The sequence below is a fragment of the Gobio gobio genome (assembly GCF_949357685.1).
Source record: "Gobio gobio genome assembly, chromosome: 22".
NCBI classification, from domain to species: Eukaryota; Metazoa; Chordata; class Actinopteri; order Cypriniformes; family Gobionidae; genus Gobio; species Gobio gobio.
The window spans coordinates 44318355-44332057 of record NC_137118.1 but is presented as its reverse complement, the minus strand read 5'-3'; the positions used below and the strand labels follow the sequence as shown (position 1 = coordinate 44332057).

General features: G+C 37.5%; 1 protein-coding gene across 2 annotated transcripts in view; it reads right to left on the bottom strand.

Moving 5' to 3' along the window:
• The window catches only part of ttc28 (tetratricopeptide repeat domain 28), a 442541-nt gene that overhangs the window by 255368 nt on the left and 173470 nt on the right, over positions 1-13703 (bottom strand). The window contains exon 1 of one of the 2 annotated variants that reach the window (XM_079805115.1): positions 11691-12391. The exons of the other annotated variant lie outside the window; for it this stretch is intronic. Coding sequence (XP_079661241.1) covers positions 11691-11717 — 27 coding nt within the window. The 5' untranslated portion in view covers positions 11718-12391. Of the gene's footprint in view, positions 1-11690; positions 12392-13703 lie in introns of those variants that run through there. 2 annotated transcript variants of the gene reach the window in all.

The following is a 13703-nucleotide window of genomic DNA, read 5'->3' as shown; positions in this document are numbered from 1 at the left end:
ACACACACACACACACACACACACACACTTCATCTATCTAATGAACTCCAGGGGGCAGCTTACATTGATTTCAATCAGCAGCATTATCAGTCATATTAGATGCTGCAGCATCTGGCTGAAACACAATCAGATACAGTTCAGAAACTTCAAGACATCACGGCTGATATAAATGATCCTTCTCTAAGCCTTGTCTTTAAAACATCACACAAGCTTTTGCTTTATAGAAGTCCAGGGTGTTTGGATAGCTTTAAACACATTCTCACAGACTCAAAAATATGATCAAATGTTGCTGCCAGGGCACTTGTAATCCTTTAAAGAAAGCACTGATCGCAGCGATGGCATCAACTGATAATGGAAAATCATATAACATGGTTTGTGCATGGTATTCCAAGGTACTTTCAAAAATACTATGGTAGTTTTTCATAAGTAACTATAGGAAGTGAAAGTTGCGAACATCAAGCTGTGAATGAAAGATGCATTTTTAGGTAGACTACGGAAAAACAGCTGATAGAAATGTGCTGCAATGTCACACAAAAATAATACCCAATACATTTTTACAACGGCAATGTTTCTTGATCGCCCTACATTTATTCTCATCAAATATCCTTTTCACTTAGAAATGGGTCACATTATGAGAGTAAAATGGGTTACGACTGATTGATTTTATGATAGCTGAAGTGTCCTAGTACATTTTGATGGCACAAAACCATTCCTGGCACCTTGAAATTATTTTCAAAAAAGTTGTCAAACTGCGATTTTGAAATACTAATATTGATAAACGGGGCAGGAATGGGTGAAGATAGAGAAGGCACATTTTTCCTCTACACTTTAGAAACGATGCTCCTATTTTTACCACCTTTAACACTGTTCACAGAAATCTCCAATCCGTTCCTATAGGGCATTCCACAAAGACTGACAACAGCAGGCACGTGCAGAGGGGGGGGCTTTGGGTGCTCGAGCCCCTGCCCTTTTTCAAAATGAATCAAAAGTGCCCCTCTCAGACAGATATCAATGATAATATCGTGGTCAATAAAACTAAATAAATGTGATTATTATAACATGACAATGCATACAATAGTAACGAACGGCTCAAAAGTCGGACAATTTCTGTTGAGGCGTTGCCATAACGCGTTGCTATGGGTTGCGTGCGTTTTGATTGACAGCTGATTTTCCACTGTTCGGAAACGGCTCTCGAGCCAAATATGGTCCTTTCAGAGAGTGTGTGGCCTCACGGGAAAAAAGTAAACCAATATTTTTTTTTCATCCATTATCAGAGCTAATGTGTTGATTTAATTACAAAGCTATATATTAGCTATATATTTTAAAGTATTACACAATTCACCAATGCCCGTTTGTCATGTATAGGCTATACACCAACCAATCGTGATCTGGCAAAGCAAGTTCAATTTCCATTGGACGATGTGAAGCGGTAATTTTCTGTTCTTATTTATAAATCGGTTGAAAATTACATGGACAGACGAACTAACGTTTGTGGAACAATTTCCTGCGGTTTGGCTCATTTTATAAATTGCATCACTGACTAAATGGATTTTAACAAACAAACAAATCCCTGCACAAAACCACAGCAGCAAAAGTCGCATTAATGGTAAGTAGTGTTAAATTCACTTGTATTTATGCATCCTATATTGATACACCGTTTACTATTTCATGAAACTAAGTTAACAAAACCCAAGTGCCACCGGCACCTACAGGCCTATTATGTGAAGTGTAAGCTGGCGAAATGGTTCCGTGAAAGGACTTTATTATACTATTTTTGAATATTATGCAGCATTATGAAATAAGTCTCTTATGTTCATTAAGCCTACTTTTATTTGATAAAAAACAGCAATATTGCGAAATATATTAAAATAATGGTTTTCTATTTTAAAATAATTTTAAATATAATTTATTCCTGTGATCACAGCTGTATTTTCAGCATCATTACTCCACTCTTCAGTGTCACATGACCATTCAGAAATCATTCGAATATGAGGATTTAATGTCAATGATGGAAACTGTGATACTCTTTTAAAGATTCTTTGATTAATAAAAAGTTCAAAAGAACACAATGTAATAATATTTCACAATATTAGGCTACTGTTTTTTCTGTATTTTTGATTAAATAAATGCAGGCTTGATGAGCATAAGGATATATATACATATATATATATATGTATATGTGTGCATATATATATATATATATATATATATATATATATATATATATATATATATATATATATATATATATATATATATATATATATATATATATATATATATATATATATATATATATATATATATATGTATATGTGTGCATATATATATATATATATATATATATATATATATATATATATATATTTATAAATATATATATATATATATATATATATATATATATATATATATATATATATATATATATATATATATATATATATATGTATATGTGTGTATATATATCAGGGGCGCCGCTAGCAATTTTGGGCCCTATGAAAGAATTTGATGTTGGGCCCTCTACCACACCAACCTAGCTATCAAAAATCTTTGTCTGCAATTTAATAATACTGACCAATTAAGCTCCGCTCGCTCAACCCAGAATGCCCCGATTGGCTGATGAAACATTGATTAAAATTAAGATACAATTTATACAAAACAAAACTTAATGAAGTGGTCACAATAATGTCTGATCAACTCCATTCATCTTATGATGTGTCCTATCTCATGCTGTTCGTTCACTTTTCATAATCGACATAGATTGACAGATTGACAACATAGACATAAAAAACAACATTATAATATTTAAACATAAATATAAAAATAATTACCTTAATGGCTGCAACAATTATAGCACAGAGAAATGTCATGTCGGAGTGGGATATGAGTGAACGTAGTTTTTACCGGTGAGCGTGAGCGGTTCATGAGTGGAGCGTTGTGCTGGATTTTGCCGGAAATGCGCCATCTTTTTTTTATATTTGTAACTCTTTGGTAGATTATACATTTATAATGCTTTACTACTAGTACTGTTACTACTAATAAAACCGATCTCTGGGGGCCCCAAAAGTGTGTGGGCCCTTAGAATCGTCCTAACTTTCCCCCCCTTAGCTGCGCCCCTCATATATATATATGTATATGTGTATATATATATGTGTGTATGTGTATATATATATATATATATATATATATATATATATATATATATATATATATATTTACATATTGCCCCTTTTTTACATTTGAGCCCCTGCCACTTACGAACTCTTTGCACGGCCCTGAGCAACAGTAACCAAGGTAGGCAGAGCTTAGCAAAGGGCCGTGCATCAAATATCTCAAAAGTGTGTGTTCTGTTGCGAGTTATAATGGAAGCTTGTGTTGCGTACAGGGAGAAACGAGCCAATCTGGGAGGTGAAAAACCAGAGGGAACAACCAGAACAGGAAGTTCATCTTGGTGTCAGCGGCTGAAAGATGAGAACCAGAGGGAATCTATTCAAGGTTGCCTAATAACTCCCCCCGCCGGCTCCTCAAAACGCCGCTAAGCGAGACCCAGAGCAAGCCTGTCCGTCTGATTCTGAGCCCATCGTGGCTGTAAATACGCTGGCAAATCACAGAGCCAGCAGGTGCGTTCCTGCTGCCGGTTAATCATCCACCTGTCTCCCTGCGCGCTTCCTTTCCCGTGGCGGGAGGCTCTTCAAAACACCTTCCTCATCAAGATCCTCACAGCGCTCCGGCTACCGTACGCACACCCGGGAAACGCTCAGTCAAACCCAGAAATCAGGGTGAACGTGGCCACATACCAACCAAACAGGTGCGGATGACGATAGCATGTTTGTCATCGAGGCCCGGCTGTGTTTGGATGCCGCGGGATACTCCGGTGATGGATATAATGGCGCGAGAGCGATAGCCTCCCCGCGGAGATCCAATAAATAACGCAGGAATCAAATGGAGATAAGGTTCTGCAGCTCCCCAGAGGTTAAGAGCTGCTAAACGAGGTTTTGGCGCTGGAGTATCGCCTCCGATAAGGGTTAAGCCCACTTCAGTGAATCTGACGCTAAATCACATCAGACTGGAGTATCGTTTATTAAACCGAGAGAGAGAGAGAAAATAATGGGAAGATATTAACCATCTCTAGCTATTCGACAAGCCTTTAACAACACTGTCAGTGTGTTTACTTGATAGAAAATAGTAGTATGCAAAGAATTTCTGGGTCATTTTACTTCTAAAATGTGAACCATTTCTAAGTAAAAAAGGATATTTGATGAGAATAAATGTATTGATTAGACCACGAAACACTGGCGTTACGAAACAAAATACAGCATGTGATTGGAGGAAGGAACTTGAAAGTGAATAGAACTTTTAAAGGCCCGCTGAAGTGTCTTGAAACGCGCAGAATTATTCAATGTGTTGATGTAATTTCACTGAAACAGGAACACAGGGCGGGGCATATCGAACAGCTCCTCCCCTTTTTAAAAACAGCCAACTGTTTAAAAACAATCTCGAACCGTTTCTCCTCCGAATCTCCTCTTTAAAATATAATTCTGTGCAGAATTCAAACGGGTCCGATACGTTTTCTGGTCTGCAGCGACTCGATCACATGATCCGCGGCGGTTTATGTGACACTAACGTGAAACCAGACTTCATTCGCTCCAATGGAAAGTATATTTACACTGTTTGATCGTTCCCTATCCCCTATAAAGTGCACTATGTGCCATTCACCATGTAGAAAACAGTAAATGTGTGAATGAGTGATTTCAGCCGCAGCTTGAGCGTCTGTTTATAATGTAGGGGGCGGGGCTTCAGATTCTAGAGAGCATTTGATTGGACAGAAAATCTGACGAGAAGCTGAAGTCATGTCATTAAAATCATTGATCCATATTGGCGGAAGTGACTGTAAGTTTTGAACGCTTATATCTTCTAAATGCAGAGGTGGACAAAGTACACAACTCCATTACTCGAGTGAAAGTAAAAGTACTACTGATCAAATATTACTCCGTTACAAGTGAAAGTTGTTAAAAACTATTTTTACTTAAGTAAAAGTACAGAAGTACTTGCTTTTAAAATTACTTAAGTATCAAAAGTAAATGTCCTTTTTTATGTCAATGCATTATTTTATTATTGTTGCATTATTGTATAAATGCATGCTATGCCATTAGTGATGCTCCATACGACCACCTTGAACTAATTTAAATACTTAAAAATTACAAAGCTTTTTACAAAGCTGCTGTCACTTTAAGGCAGAATGCACAAATCCTACACACTGATACACATCCAAAATTCCCCCAACTGTTTACGTTCACTTAAGACATAATCAACTTTATTTACGTGAATACTTTCCCAAATGAAAATTTACATTTTGTGTGTATTGGTCTAAGTGCAAAAAAACCCCCACAAAAGAAAGCTCTATTCAGTACTCGTGCTCTGGCATCTCAGAGGCACAAAAAAACCGACTGAACTGAGCTCGTTCATCATGCTTTTTCAGATTCATCCATACGTCTATGCTTCTCTTTCTCCCAGACATTTACATTTTGCAAAAAAAAAAAAAAAAAAAACTTTTAAAGAAGAAAAAAAATCATCCACTGACTTGCAAAGCTGCTACAGAAACGACTTTCGACTTCGAGGACCTTGATAGAAATGTAGCGGAGTAAAAAGTACGATATTTGTCTTTCAAATGTAGTGAAGTTAAAGTAAAAGTTTCCCTAAAAAATAATACTTCAGTAAAGTACAGATACTCAAAAAGTGTACTTTAGTACAGTACTCAAGTAAATGTACTTCGTTACTGTCCACCTCTGTCTAAATGTGAATTTTGTCATTGTTTTGAAGCGCACTAGCTTATAGATTACAAAAAATATTCATACACTAAAAGCCAAAATGTACACTTTGAAATCATTCTAATATGCTGCTCAAGAAACATGTGGGGAAACAATTTTGCCGCTTCATAAATTTTAGACGAAACAATGGGATTCCCTGATGAATAGAAAACATTTATTTGAAACCAAAATCATTTGTGACATTATGAATGTCTTTAACTGTAACTGGATCAATTGAATGCGTTCTTGCAGAAAAAAATATCAATTTCTTTGCAACAAATAAAAATCTTACTGATCCCAATTGCCTAATACCTGGTATAAATGCACTTGACTAAGCAGAAACATTCAAAACAACCCCAAATCATCAATACAATAATTAACCTAGCATCGATACAGTCTTGCTTCCAAAAACGGAGCTATACATCTCTAACACACGCTTCGTTTCTGAGAGCGCAGCACTAGATGGAACCAAACAAAGCTGGCTAAAAATAAACCCAGAGCTCCTCACTGTGCCGCCGCTTTCATCGCCCATGCCCCAGAAATCAGAAATCTTCACCCAGGTTCTTGACTTTCAACAACTTTCATCATCTCCAAATTATTCTCGCCTAAATGGTTTAAAAAAAGGTGTGTTAGAGAGAATCAGCACTCGCGGGTCAGGCCCACTGGCCTCCGTAGGCCTGTATCAGCCGGCCTGACACGAAGAATAAGCACCCGTGCATCTGCCCCCCGTAACAGATAACCACAGGGCCGCCGCCTCTCTCCCAGCCACTCTGAGTGAGTAATGGATGGGATGCTTAATCTGCTGAGGTAGTGATACCGGGAGAGCCGGCGAGCGAGAGCGCCGTAATCCTTGTAATCCACGGTAAACAAAGTCTTCCCCTCTACGAGCGTTATCGGCGCGCTCCGACAGTGGCGCTGGGAAAATATAAAGTGCTTTTGAACATATTAGTGTAATCCAATCCGAAGCCGAGGCGCCCGAGAGGTCTTCGGCAAACTCTGAGCGTCTTTCTCAGATGCTGTATTGATCTCCACGGACGGCGCAGAGCCGAATGCGGGATTCATCTTCAGGGACTACGCAAGACGGGAAACAGACCTAGATTTTAAGTAAAAGTCTATTACTCTGAGAGTCTTAAAAGCTGGAAGCTGAATTACGGTGCTGTGTGTGTGCAGATAAACATCTTCAGGCCAGACGGTTTTAATACCGGAAAGATGCATGCAGGACAAACACTAGTCAGGAGGAGATGCAAAAACAAGATCAGAAGATAAAAGGAGCTTGTGTGAACACAGAAGGAATTCACTCCAAAAAATGAACTATCACTGTTGTTAGATGCCATCAAATCATCCTTGTTCACATTATTTAGTAACTACATGAACTTAAGTGTACGGAGTTGTTTCTACTAAAAATTTGTATTGTCAGCTTTACTTAATAAGTGTTTGTTCGGTCAACTTAACCTTGTTGAGTGAAAAGAACCAAATGGGCAGTGGATTTCCAGCATGCTTTAAAGGCAAGGGACTGCATTAGGAGAGTAAATTTAGGGATTAAAGTGTTATTTTATGTGTTTTATAGTAAAGGGGAATATGTTGTTAGTTTATGTTAGAGTTATGTTCAGTTATGTTGGAAATGCAGATTTTTTTTGTGATTGTTGCGGGCAAAAATCCTTGATTTTGTGCAATGAAATTGCGGGAACTTGTAAAAACTGCGGTTTGATGAAAAAGAGGAAAAAAAGTGATTCCCTCAACAACACCCTGTTCTCACTAGGCTACTACCTTAATGTAAAGAGTCATTTCTTATTACTTCCTATGATAAGCACGCATACTTCATCCCAGAAAGTGCTGGGAATATTTAAGTTTTCATCTTGTTTTATTTCAGACCTTAAAGGGATAGTTCCCCCCAAAATGAAAATTAGCCCATGATTTACTCACCCTCAAGTCATCCGAGGTGTATGTGACATTCTTCTTTCAGACAAATAAAAGTTATATTAAAAATGTTCTGGCTAATCCAAGCATTATAATAGCAGTAATAGCCCATATAGTCCATCATATAACTGCTCCACGCTACTCCGGGGTGTTAATAAAAGCCTTCTGAAGCGAATCGATGCGTTTGTTCAAGAAAAATATCCATATTTAAAAATTTATTTAATTTTTTTCAATGGCTCTGCATCAACCGTGCCATCACTTCCGGCAAATAAGGTCAAAATACATGCAAAATACCGGCGCAATCATAGATATATACATAGATTCCTCATTAGTGCCTGCTAGGGTTGCCATCCGTCCCGTAAAATACAGAATCGTCCCGTATTTACAAGCAAAATGACGTGTCCCGACTCCCGTATCTAACCAATACGGGACGCGATTTGTCCCGTATTTTACATAGGTCCACACATAGTTCAATAAACACATACAGATTTTTTTTGTTATATTCAGTTATGTTGGACATTTAGGCAGTCCTTCCAGAAAAATTTGGATTTTTTTTGTGATTGTTACAGGCAAAAATCCTAAAAAATGCGATGGAATATGCGGGATATTTATGCAATTTTATGCGATGAAATTGCGGGAACTTGCAAAAACTGCAGATTGATGAAAAAGAGAATTAAAAGTGATTCCCCCAACACCCTGTTCTCACTAGGCTACTACCTTAATGTAAAGAGTCATTTCTTATTACTTCCTATGATAAGCAAGCATACTTCATCCCAGAAAGTGCTGGGAATATTTAAGTTCTCATCTTGTTTTATTTCAGACCTTAATCAACACATGGCTCAAACTTACACAACATTGATGAGCCAGACAAGTTCTGTAGCTTTACAAAAGGAATATGCTACAACTTCTGTAAAAATGAATAAATAAAATCTATACAAAAAAATGTGTGCTTCCTATTTTACAGCGTTAGCTATACAAAACAGACGACATCTGTTAAAATAAGTGCTTCCAATCTCTAACTGTAACGTAAATGTACATACTTCTAATATACTTACAACTGTAAGGTTTTTGAAACTAGTATGATTTAACCCACTGTTAACAAAAAAGTGCAATTTTACAACTGTAAAGTTTATGTAACAAACCGGGAAACTGCTTTGCGCTTATTTTTGTTGGCAAGTGAGAATGATTTGCGTGTTTCATCATGGTTTCACCACAGGGTTTGCAGCTTTTCGATGATGTTCACGCCGCGTAATTACATCACTTCATAACGTTCCAATGGCAATAAGGCGAAATGGCTGCTCGTGTGTGAAGTAAACACAACATTTTTCAACTTTCTGCTAAGATATATGACTTTTTTGCAACGAATTATGAAATCATGCAAGCTCCGCATATTTTGTTCGCAGAAATCGGCAGTTTATGCGGCGAAAGTGCGGTGTATTTGAAAAAATGCGGCCCCCGCATAAATATGCAGACTTTGGCTGATTATGCGATCGAATAACCGTGTTTTTCTGGAGGGACTGTTTAGAGGAGTTTCTGTAATTCTGTAAGTGGTGCCTGTGTTTAGGCTGTGGGCACTCATATACACACATTTATTGGATGGAATTCCTGCCCTCAATTAAATTAAGCTTGTCCAATGAGTTATTTTTGCATTTTGTTTCTAAAAATACGCTAGTTGTTATTTAATAGTTTTCCACTACACTTTTAGAGCAAATAGTTAGTTTAATTAGGTAAATTAAATCGATAAATGTGTTCACCTAACATAATAAACTTTTATACATTTAACATAACATTATTAAGTAAACTGCACATATAAATATTACGTAACAGTGACAAATTCACATTTACTCAAAGACATTTTGTCAGCTTTACTTGAATTTCTTTTGTTCATATAACTAAATTGTTATTTGTAAAAATTACTCAATATAGTTGTGTGGAACCTCTTGACGCTGTTTTTTTTTGGGTCATTTTTCAATTCAACAAGACTTCAAAAGATACAGGTTTGGGATTTCAACAAACCTACACGCTAAACACTAAACTTCAGTATGTGCTACAGATATGAATTATTCACCAAATCATGTGGCTGGTTGAATAAAAGCAAATAGAGGACAACAAAAAAAAAGTTTTGAAAGCTCACCAAAGCTGCATTTATTTGATCTAAAATACAGAAAATCTGTGAAATATTATTACTATTTAAAATAACTGTTTCTATGTGAATATACTGTAAAGTGTAATTTATTCATGTGATGAAAACTGAATTTTCAGCATCATCACTCCAGTCTTCAGTGTCACACGATCCTTCAGAAATCATTCTAATATGAGGATTTGCTGCTCAGGAAACATTTATGATTATTATCAATGTTGAAAACAGTTGTGCTGCTTCACATTTTTGTGAAGACTGTCATAAATTTTGATGAAGTTCATCAATCTTTTGTAACATTATAAATGGCTTTACTGTCACTTTTGATCAACTTAACGTGTTCTTGCTTAATAAAAGTATACATTTCTTTCCAAAAAAAATGTGCCCAGGTAATGGCGGCGGTGCAAAACCCTGTCGGAAATGTGTTGAGCCAACTCAGAAAAGAATGTGAGCAGTCGGCCAACCGTAAGTGTGACCGTGCCAAAACCTGGGCGATCCCGCCGCTCCAGAGCCCTACAAGACCCTCGTCCCTGCCAAAACAAGCCAACAGCATGATCCGTTCCCAAATGACTATCCATTCACATGCACACTGACAATTGTGATTTTGCACCCTTACATGAACACTTTTGGACTTGAAGGTTTCCACCCCGATCAAACATCACAAGACCTCACAGAAGAGTTAGCTCACTCAAAGCGAGCTCTGGCCTTTCGAACAGTCACGACAAACGTGCACTTTTTGTAGTCGAGTGCGGCCCGCGGTGCTTTTTGATTAACCGCAGCCCTAAACAATATGCCTCCAATAGAGGAGAAAAGTGAGACCCTAATGAGCTGGATGCGATTTGACTCCCGCCGGGGACTGCTGAATAGTCTTTGTCTGCTATTGCCAGTCAAATAAGTTCTTTTGTCATATCACGACTTAAGTCGCCTGTATGAAGTGCACAGCGACGGCGCAGGAAGCTGAAGTTTGTTCATACTCCGCTCTCCAGCTGCGTATCAGGTTTTATCTTCCACGGAGGTCTTATTTACAAACCCTAAGAGGTGTTCGGCAGCTGTAGCAGTGACTCACTCGCTGAACGTCATCATCTTCTGATTCACAAAAGACCCATTTAAGGCCCTTTAATCTAGGGAACACAACAATGAGACGAACACAATTACAGGCACAACGTGAAATCTTAAACAAAAGCAGAGGAATGGCATGGATTTAGTCTTTTTTTTTTGCTCGGAAGAACATGGAAAGGGAGGCAGGTTCCTGTGATCTGAGGATGTTTGCCCTCTAGTGGAGAAGATCATGCAACTACAAGTTTTGGCTGGCGTTCAAAGGGCCCAAGGCAATGGCACACTCAGCATTTAGTTCATTCAGAACGCACATAAGACAGCACAACAGATTCTGCCATCAAACGGAGGCGTTTAGACCTGAAAAGCAATGAGATTCAAAGCATATGCAATGCCATAATAATCATGTCGCATCAGCAAAGCTTGAGCTTCTAGTAAAGTTAAGGACTGCGAGATGCTGTGCATGCAGAAGTCAACTGATCCAATATGACAGGACTTTAAGGTTGAGGTGACTTTGCATTATCGTCATAAGTAAATGGAGAATAAAATGCACTAAAAACTGCATTTTTCTGCATATAGCCCACATCTATCCATCCATATCTGAACACAAATCCTCTACTTGGATGCTTGAATGCATCATTAAAACCTCCAATACTCTTTCTGAGAGCTGAAAGCACGAATCCCCTGCACAACCTTCAAGATCATGTTGATCCAGAGGTCTTCCCCTCCTGATCTACAGCCAAACTCACAATACAATCTGAGCTCGAGCTTACCTTCTTCCGGGGCTGCCATTTCATCATATTTGTAAAGCAAAAATGAACAGCATCAAAACATCACGAAGGCAGAGAAGTGGGATTCAGGACGAGGACATAAAGTCACAGTGTCTCCGGACGGCAGATTCATGACGCTCTCCAGGCGCGCGAGCGTGCGTAAAAGCGCAGAGCGCTGGAGCCTCTAGTGTCCTCCTGATAATCCAACACGCGCAGGCTGGAGATGTCGGCTCGTCTTCGCCTCGACCGGTAGTTTATGTTCGTGTAAATGCGCGATAGCGAAGATAAACCCAGAAGGGACACTTGGCACGCTATACGCGGAGACATTCGCTCTCCATCGTGACAGCGGAGGATGTGCCTCGCGCGGAAGAAAAGAGAAGAAAACTTTCCGTTCTGATAAACGCTACGCGGTTGCTCGCTCGAAACAGTCCGGTTTCCTTTAAATGTCCGGGGATGGTCGTGTAAAGCTAAAAAAGTTCGAGTGTTGATGGAAAATAATCCCAAAGAAAATCACAGTGGATCGAGATTCCAGAGATGATGCGTAATTCTATACATACACGCACACGCGCGCGCGCAAAAACCCCTTAAAGACGCGCATAAATACACGGATCCAGTTGGAGAGAAGAAGAGGAGGAGGAGGAGGAGGAGTGGGAAAGAAAAACAGAAAAATCCTTGGAATTTGAGAGTTGGAAGGAGAAGGATATCCTCCGACAGCGCAGAACTGGAGCGCAGAACACTAATAACTTCCTTCCCCGCTGCTCCTCTGCGCTGAGAGGAGGAGGAGGAGGAGGAGGGTGGAGGAGGAGGAGAGGAGTCCGCGGGGTCATAGAGCCGCCGGATACACACACACACATAATCTGGATTTATACAGCACACTGCTGCACAAAGAGGATAAAAGTACTCAAGCACAAACCTTCACACGCCCAGAACCCCCAAACTGTCCAGTCAAGACATTGGATATAAAACATCACTAAAACTAGATTTATATTCATAAAGAGGAAAGGGCTCGTAGGGCATCACAACACGTCTACTGCAATGTTTTTAATATACTGTAAAAATTACACAGTGACACTTTAAGGTTCCATTAGTTAACTCTATTAGTGACTAACAATAAACAATGTTTCTAAAGCATTTATTAATATTAATTTTAATATTTACTTACAATGTGCAGCTGTGTTTAATGAACTAACATTAACATTGCTAAGTCTTGGTCATTGTTAGCTAATGCATAAACTAATGTTAATCAACGGGAGATTATTGTTTGATGATATAACATTGATGATATTTGAGAATTACAGTATGATATTGCAGTTTCTAACTTCAAATATCAATAAATAATAAAATCTAAATACACCAATATTATCTATATATATATGTGTGTGTGTGATGTTATTTTATTTTAAACATTATTTTACAGTAAAATTATGTTTTTTATTTATATTGTTTATATACTGTAGGCTATATATATATATATATCGTGATTAATCGCATCCAAAATAAAAGTTTGTGTTTACATAATATATGTGTGTGTATTCTGTTAATTATTATTTATATATAAATACACACACATTCATGTACATATTTAAGAAATATTTGCATGTATATACTGTATATACATTTATATAATCTATAATATATATAAATATAAATGTTTTATATATAAAAATAATATTTTTTTCTTAAATATATACATGCTTGTGTGTGTATTTATATATAAATAATAATTAATTAACAGAGTACACACACATATATTATGTAAACACAAACTTTTATTTTGGATGCGATTAATCGCGATTAATCTTTTGACAGCCCTAATATATATATATATAAACCCTAATTTTACTGTATTTTTTAGTTTTTAAATCAGAAAAAGCATTATGTATTATAATGGTTAAATCAATAAAAATTGTGGGTGACTCATAATAACTTGGCAATAACTTTCATGAATATATCATCATTAAGAAACATTTTAAAATATAATACAGAGCAGATCATTAGTTCAAATACAGATTCTGT